Source organism: Anomaloglossus baeobatrachus, chromosome 3 (genome assembly GCF_048569485.1).
Source record: "Anomaloglossus baeobatrachus isolate aAnoBae1 chromosome 3, aAnoBae1.hap1, whole genome shotgun sequence".
Lineage (NCBI taxonomy): Eukaryota > Metazoa > Chordata > Amphibia > Anura > Aromobatidae > Anomaloglossus > Anomaloglossus baeobatrachus.
This window is the reverse complement of record NC_134355.1, coordinates 624,955,056-624,963,945: the sequence shown is the minus strand read 5'-3', so window position 1 is coordinate 624,963,945 and position 8,890 is coordinate 624,955,056. Positions and strand designations below refer to the sequence as shown.

Here is an 8,890-nt window from a genome sequence, read left to right as displayed (position 1 = left end):
ACGGATAGCATTCGTATCTAGGATAGTCTATGGTAGTGTTCACATATTCGGTATTTTTAGAGGACAGAGTGGTCCATGTGAAATCATAGAGACTTGATGTTCGGGATTTTTAAAGGACAGAGTGGTCCATGTGAAATCGTGGAGACTTGATGTTCGGGATTTTTAAAGGACAGAGTGGTCCATGTGAAATCATGGAGACTTGATGTTCGGGATTTTTAAAGGACAGAGTGGTCCATGTGAAATCATGGAGACTTGATGTTCGGGATTTTTAGAGGACAGAGTGGTCCATGTGAAATCATGGAGACTTGTCCGATGATCCAAGGGTCTATGGGTCCATGAAAAAAAAAAAAAAAAAAAGACAGCACTCGAATATATCCAAGTACTGTCCATTTTTGAATGCCTAATAAATAGAAGTTGGAGAGACTTTTTTTTTTTCTCAGGGGGCAGTGGTGTTTTATCAGTGATTTTCACAGGTTTTTTTTTTGTATGAAGAAATCACTGACGTGTGCATAAGCCCTGACTTAACAGGAGTAGAAATGAAGGATTTAGTGGAGTAACACAAAACGTAGACAAGCTGTATTCATAAACTGGGATATTTTTAATTTCTCATTTGTTTTAATATTTTGTAAGGAGGGGGCTCAGATTAAATGAATAAAAAGGATTGCAAAAAGGTTACATACCCTTCACATTGTTTTTTATGGACATTAAATTTCAAAATTACCTGGAGCACAGATCTGTCAGAAGTACTTATGATCTATAGATTTCTATAGAGTCCAAAAAAAAAAATCACCATATTACCCTTATTTTACACTACGACCAATTAGATCTGGTCAGTGGTGGGAGGATAATTTTACGACATCACTCCTAGTATCCATATATTATTTTTTATTCTTACTTCCACATGTGGCAGCTTTGCTCTGCTTTTGTCACAATTTTTCAAAATAGGGGCGAAATGCGAGTTTTGTTCTGGCATTTTGTGATATCCCAAAAATAATAATCTATCAGGGATGTCCCACAGACTCCCTGTGACCCCCCCAATTACATCAATGGGCATTTTGTGCCTCCTACCACACCCATTTAATGGCACAGTTGAGCATACATGGAGGCGCTCTATTCAAATCTATGGGACTGACAGAAAACCGAACGTTTTACTTGACTGTTTCCATCAGTCCTTGGCACGTTAATGGGACGTCTGTGCGAATTCTCAAACAACCAAAATCCTCCACAATGTATTCATGCAGAGAGGAGAAATTGGAGGACCGGTAGGGGTCCTAGTAGTAAGGCCCCCATGCATTGTACATTTATGACCTACCCTGAGAGAAATGTAAGAAAATACTTTAAATAAATACTTTGACGAAATTCAAAATCCCTCTACTGCCACTTATGAAATTTCTCTCATTGTAGATTTCCCTATAACTTCTAGTAGTGCGGTCAGTACCACAAGGTGTATGGCTGATTTTAAGTAACACAGCCTAAATCAATCATTAGAAGTGCAGACTGAAACAGGCAAAAACTCTACAGCAGCTTAGGCCTATTGAAAAGCTTCACGGGGTGAGTAGATAAGTGTATACGTAACAAACTAAACATTAGCGTAAAAACAAAACAATTCAATATAAAAAATCTGAAACTTATACGCAAGCTCTGCATAGAAAAATACTCAGCTGCATACTCCTAATATTATATATACACACATATACACACACCTACTGTATATAGTTGCAGCAGAGCTGACTATCACATGGCACAGCTAATACTATCACTGGGTATAATCATATAGTTTTACATAGTTACTGTATTACCGTAATTCCCCCAGTTGTTTTAAGCCAGCGTCACACATCAAACATTCACAGTCTGGACCGGCTGTGGGTCTCCTGACCAAGACGTAGTATCCTTCACCGGCAAAGATGAGGCTGTTAAGTTCAGGTCAGGAGACTCAATGCTAGTCTATACATTGCTGTCCGTACTCAGACCGTGAATGTCGGATTCATGATGCAAACCTTAAACGTTGCTTTTGTTTGCTATTTAATGGTATTCAGCTCAGTCTCGAGCCAACATGACTTGATGGATGAGCGCTCTGTAGGACGAACAATCTTGTATAAGCCTAGATATGTTCACCAGTATCTTCACCACCATTATCTTGATAGTATCAAGCCATTGAGTTGCTGGTCTTCCTCTTCGCCTTGTTCCTTCTATTCTTCCGACCATGATGTCTTTCTCCAGTGATTGCTCTCTTCATAGGAGTTGTCCAAAGTAGGCAAGTCATAGCTTCGAGTGACACGTCTGGCTTGATTTGTATTAGCGGGAAAATCTATTTTGCACTCATCACTAGAGTTGAGTGAGTACCTAACTATTCATACTTGCTATACTTATAACGAGTACTGTCTACTACTCGCGTATACAATCCGAATAGTGTGTACAATGCAAGTTAACGTGGAATACTCGCAATGTAACGTAACCAGAATTCTGTACTAGTCACTACTTGCATGGATAGTACAGCATTCAAATTACTCGTTACTTTGCCAGATTTTACCCATTGACTTGCGTCCATGGGGATCTTGTCTACCAAATTGACAAATATTTGGTTGTGTAATAACCATTGGGCAACACGTGAATTGTCTGCGGTTTCATAGTAGGAGAGACATGTTTTACATTTCTAACATTTATGGTCCCAGTACAGACCAAGGTGTCCAGACTCAAACTTGAATGTTTGAATTAGAGTTGAGTGAGTACCTAACTATTCGTACTTGCTATACTCATAACTAGCACTAATACTCGCGTATTCATTCCGAATAGCGCGTGCAATGCAAGTCAATGGGGAAAAACTCGCAAAGTAACGAGTAACCCAAATGCCGTACTATTCGTGCGAGTAACAAATAGTGTGGCAATTTGTTACTCGCACGAATAGTACGGCATTTGGGTTACTCGTTACTTTGCAAGTTTTCCCCATTGACTTGCATTGCACACACTATTCGGAACGAATACGTGAGTATTAGACAGTACTTGTTATGAGTATAGCGAGTACGAATAGTTAGATACTCGCTCAACTCTAGTTGAAATCTGAAATTGGCTTTCCTCAGTGTGTTATGAGAGTGCCTAGAAGAGTGAAATGACACGTTCAGCTCTGCTACATCTATATATCCACATATTGCACCCGATTAATATGAAGTCAGAAAGGAGTCCAGATGGACCAATCATGGCGTAGTCTTAACACTAAAAGCCATAACCCTTTGTTCAAAGCCATATTAAAGGTTTATTACTATATAATGTCAGTGGAGAGTTTTATCCATGGGCAAAAATCGTGTCACAGACACCTACAGTTCTGCACACCCCAGCCTAATTCTAGATTATAAATTATATCATGTGTTAGAATACGCCTTATAATCACATTTTTATTCCTATTACAGCAACAATAAAATAAATCGGGCCTTGGTTCTCAAATCTGTTTGACAAAATGGCCCTGTCACCCATAGCAACCAATCAGGGTTCAGCTTATATTTCTAAAATGGCTCTGAAAAAATGAAAGCTGTGATGTGATTGGTTGCTATGAGCAACAAGGCCTACTACATGAGGCCCAGTTAGTATAAAAATATACACAAATTAGGCCCAAATTTATCAAGACACAAAAGCTTCTTCACTTTGTGCTGTAATAATACAGGAGTACATTAAGTGCATCAAAACGTCCAGTAACAATATAGCTCATCACAGTAAAGCCAGCGATCCTTCCGCCCCCTCCCCCATTATTCAGATTCTGATCGCACCCCAATACATCCTCTTCGCAAATACACAATAAAAAAATAGATATGAGTATATAAGGTGAATAAAAACCCAGCATTACTATGTAAGCGGCCCATGGCTTTCTTTCATAGAAAGAATAAATAGTCCACATAGCACTCCACAATGGTCCTATGGAATCCTGCATAAAATGTCTGTCTAGGTAGCAAATTGGTGAGCGACGCCATCTAGAAAGCATGCGAGGTGGGGGAAAAGAAAACAAAAATCAATGTTTCTAGAAAACTCAGATGGAATATAAACGCCTGAAGGAAGAGATGAACATTTTGTTTGATATGGTTCTGAAAAGTGCTGACCGATGGGCCAGTGAGGTAAATGTCCATCAAAAGAGACCGCCATCTGGATACCAATATGTCTGCTCACCGAGGCAGAAGATGTCAGCGCGTTCCTTTTTCATCACCTGTGTTGGTTTTTTTTTTCCTTATGCGAGAATTAAAATCTCTTTGGTGTGATCCATTTGAATAAACTGCAAAAAAAAGAAAAAAAAACGGCGCCATCTTGCAGCTTCAGATGAAGTGATGGCCTCAATGAGAGAGCTGCCAATAAGATGACGTACCCTGTATGCCGTCATGCCATATAATAATGCTGCAATACCAGTCTTGCTTTATATACTATTATACTGTTATATTCATACATGCAGCACTGAATGTCTTCTTCTGAGAGGCCATAAACCCAACAAAACTTAAAGAGTTATACCAATTTCCAAGATCCTATCCCAGTATGTAGTTGGTGTAATAATAATAATATTAGCAAATACCTCCAAATAGAAAATGTAGTATAGTTCTCATGATATAGCCATCTCTCTCACCTCATGTGCAGGGCATTGCAGCTAAGGTATCCATGGTTACCTAATCTGCAATACCCTGCACATGAGGTGAGAGATATGGCTATATCAGAAAAAAAACTATACCACATTTCTAATTGGAGGAATTTGCTAATATTATTATTATTATTACACCAACTATATATTGGGATAGGATCTTATCTTGGATATGGGAATAACCCTTTAAGTGCATTGTGGATCTGTATGTGAAATGTGTGTGTCACACAAGCTTCATAGTGGGCAATGTACCTTTTCATTGATTACTGGCTTTGCAGCTCCACTGTACTGTATAGGTGATAAATGTGAGATCAGTGGGGATCCAAGAATTAAGGTTGGCACTGACCACAAGAAAAAAAAATTGGCCATGGGTCAACTTCCTTTACAAACCATGACAAGGAGTTTGACTGCAACAGCAGTCATGCAATTACATGCATGGTAACCTATGAACATGGCTACAAAAAGATTGGGTTTATGTAAATTCATACCAAAAGGTGGTGTTCCTGGAGTAAGGCTTAAAAGGGTTGTCCAGTGAAAACCCACACCTGTCCTTTGAATAAAAGGATAACAACCTTGTGATTGGTGTGTGTCCCACCTCTGGGAAATGCATCGATCAGCAGATCGCAAAATTTTTATTCCAGTTACAAAATGAAGGAGCAGGCTGGATGGCCGACCACTGCTTCATTGATTCTCTATAGGGCTTCTGGAAAAAGCCAAGAACAGTGCTTGTAAGTAGAGATGAGCAGGCCCGTGGAAGTTTGGGTTCAGTTTGGGACCTGGACTTGTCCTGAACCCTATTGGAAGTCATTGATTGGGCAGTTCGGCTCTCCGCCCACATGCAGCTAGCCATAAACAGAACATTCCTGGGGAAGGGTGAGCGTGCTTTTTTTTTTTTCCATTTTTTTAATCGTACACACTACGTCAGGCATTGTTGTTACCCCCAATGAGAGCCGTTCAAACGCTGCAAGCGGCTCACACTTGGCTGAGTACCGAGAGTACCTGAGCACGGTAATGCTCAATCGAGTGGTTAGCATACGTAAAGCACCAGAACACTAATTTTTTTTGTAAAGTCCATGATACGAACCCCGAACTTTATTGTTCAAGTCCGCTTATCTCTACTTGTAAGCCCTAGAAAGCATGAATGGAACAGAGGTCAAGCATGCACAATGCCACTCCATGGATAAAAGTTTTCCGTTGCGCAAATCGGTGAGGGTTTCAGCTGTCGGACAGTTTTCATCGATCACTTGCATAGGTGATGACTTGTTTTCAGTGGACAACATATATAACCATCTCAATTTTGGGGATTTGAATGTTGGGAGCTATAGCTACTGCTCCTTTCAAGCTTAAAGAGTGATGCAAACAGGACATTACTCTTGCAGTTGACGAGGATCAGGAAGTGGGGATTCCCTTTCTTCCTTTTAGGCCGGAGTTACACTTGCGAGTGAATCACGTGAGACACATTGCAACACCCGGCATGGCCTGACACTTTCCGGACAGGAGCGTCTCAACAGTAAAGAAATACATGCAGTCGACCCACTTCTGTCAGAAGAGTGTGCGGCCATGCTGGGTGATGCGGTGCGAGTTACTCTCAAGTATGACTCCGGGCTAAGTGCAGGTCTTAGTGCTCAGACCCCTTTCGATCTCTGGGAATATTGACAATTTACATAGAAACATGCTTCAAAACTCTTAGATTGGTATTTTGAAGTGGTTCTGTTTCAAAATACAAGTAAGAAACCTTCAGTGTGAACATATCCCTAAAGTTATTAATTATTATATAGATAGGAGATACATTTTTGTTCATGGGCTGATCCAGTAAGGCCAGTTTCACACATCCGGCATTTCGCCGGATGCCATATCCGGTACGCATACAGTACAATACATTCATTTACAGTGGAAGCACAACACCATGAAGACAAATGCGGTTGTGCATGAAGCACACAACCGCATGGTGTCGAGCTTCTACTGTAAATGAATGTACTGTACTGCATGCGTTCTGGATCCGTTGTCCAGCGAAATGCCGGATGTGTGAAACGGGCCCAAGAGGTTTCTGGATGGATAAGTTCTGAGAAGGTGGACGTATCTATCTGCTCTTCTGCTCGTTAGACAGAATTTCCCGATTCGCGCCAACTGACCTTCATTATATAAAATAGAAGTGGGATTGCCCACAGCAAGCAATAAAACTAATGCTTTGATGTGACTCTTATTGGTTCACAAAAGTCACCTATCCGCTTACACTGCCTTTAATTGTGCGATGCATAACCCACAATATAATAAAGGAAAACTACCCTAAAGATATGGGGTTAACTAAACTACTCAAAAACATAGTCTAGCACCGCAACCTTATACAATTCGACGGGAGCGAACACTTTAACAAAAGCATTACACCCAAGGACATCATTCCGATGGTGGCCGTACATTATAAATAAGCTTGTCCTTCCCCATAGTGAAATAGAACAGTGGAAAAACAATGGCCGGATGATATTAATTGCATCTCTCTTCACATTGCAGGATTTCATAGCCTAGATTCTTTTCCCAGTTGGGATCTGATGCCATGGAAGCCTCGTGTATTAGGAGGGGAGGGTACAGTCTTGTATTACAGTACAGCACACAGCCCTCCGGTCATGTACGGAGAAAGCGCATATTACTCATGTCAATCAATACATTTCTCTGAAGAACGTAATTCTATAGAAACCTCCTGGAAAACCGTAGAAGCAATTCCAGCTGGAATATATCAAGTCAAAATAATGATTTTGCCACCCGACTTGTGCAGCCGATGACGTTCAGGACGCTGAGAAGTATCAGATGAAGCACAGATTTATTTATTTTTTTCTTAAGAAGCCGTAGGGTGTATATCTTGGTTCTCAAATGGCAGTAAAGGTTCTCTCCAATATGTGAAATTACTGTAAGTGTCTGAGCAAGGGAAATCTGAAGAATGACTTCTTTTTAACAGCGGGAAGACGTGATCCACCACCTCGCAGAGCCGAACATATCTGAAAAGACAAGAAATGTAAAGTGAGTGCCAAAATGTCGAGAACTACAGTATAGAAAGGCCACAGTAGCTCCTGGAGATAGTAGAAGCTGTGCTCGCGCCTCTACCTGCAAAGACCTGTAATTTAGGAAAATACAACAGTGCTGTATACTGGACAATAATATATACGCAACGTTTTTGGTTTTGATCCCATTTTTATGAACTAAACGCAAAGATCTAAGACTTTTTCTATGGACACAATAGGCCTTTTTCTCTCCAATATTGTTCACAAACTTGTCTACATTTGTGTTAGTGAGCACGTCTCCTTTACGGAGATAAGCCATTCACCTCGCAGGTGTGGCATATCAAGAAGCTGATTAAACAGCATGATTATTGCCATTTTTGGCCACACGACTCGTACCTAGTGCACCTCAGGGTACCCATTTTGAAAACTGAAGGTAAGGAGGGCTATTGTTATCTTGTATATTCATAGTATAGGTCATAAATGTATAGCAGATACAGGACCAGCATAATTTTTTAAAAAGGAGCATAAGAGGAGACCACGATTAGTGGAGAGGTGATCAAAATTCTCATGCCAATGAATGGGCATTCCGACCAACTTTCCACTAACAACGGCACAATAAAAGTGGTTATCCTGGAGTTTTGTCATTTTTCGCAGGAGGCTCAGAACTTACAGGTAGGTAGTTTCCATCTATCTGCCTCTTTTGCCCTACCTTATCTCTGCTGGCTCAGGAGGTGACTTTCCTGCTTCATTTCACGTCAACCGAAAAGCACTTTCTCTTCTGGTCTCCTCTGTCAACGTCGAGCTGATTGACAACCGGCTCCTCACAGTTAGGCAGTAGGAAGCCGGCTGTCAATCAGGATGACAATCGGCTGACAGAGCAGAGCGGAACAGAAGAAGCTGTACTATCGATGTGAAGGTACCGGAAGGAGAATCGCATACAGGAGCCATCTGTGATGGCAGAGATCGCCACCGGCTAAAAAAGGCGACTACCTCTACCCATAGCAAAAAGATACCCAAAGTCATGGATAAACCCTTTAAGGACAACATTCTTGAGATAGACGCAAGTCCAATTGGTGGCAGCCAAATCTACTATAAAATGTAGAAGATAAAAAGGCCATAAACCATATGCTCAACTCTATTACTCTGTGAATACAACCGTGCAGCTGATGAATAACAAAGTCTCAAAAATGGTTAACCTATTATCTACCAATGTCCTTTTTTGGGACGCCTAATCTTTTGCTTAAAATTAATTTAATTAAATTAATTCATTTAATTTATACATTACATT

At 40.6% G+C, this 8,890-nt stretch overlaps 1 protein-coding gene across 5 annotated transcripts in view; it reads right to left on the bottom strand.

The window, feature by feature from the left end:
* Positions 1 to 2,974: 2,974 nt before the first annotated feature.
* LPIN1 (lipin 1) overlaps positions 2,975 to 8,890 on the bottom strand; it is a 279,658-nt gene continuing 273,742 nt past the window's right edge. For all 5 annotated transcript variants that reach the window (XM_075341117.1, XM_075341120.1, XM_075341119.1 and 2 more), the window contains one exon: positions 2,975 to 7,599. In XM_075341117.1, coding sequence (XP_075197232.1) covers positions 7,440 to 7,599 — 160 coding nt within the window. In that variant the 3' untranslated portion in view covers positions 2,975 to 7,439. The remainder of the gene's footprint in view (positions 7,600 to 8,890) is intronic.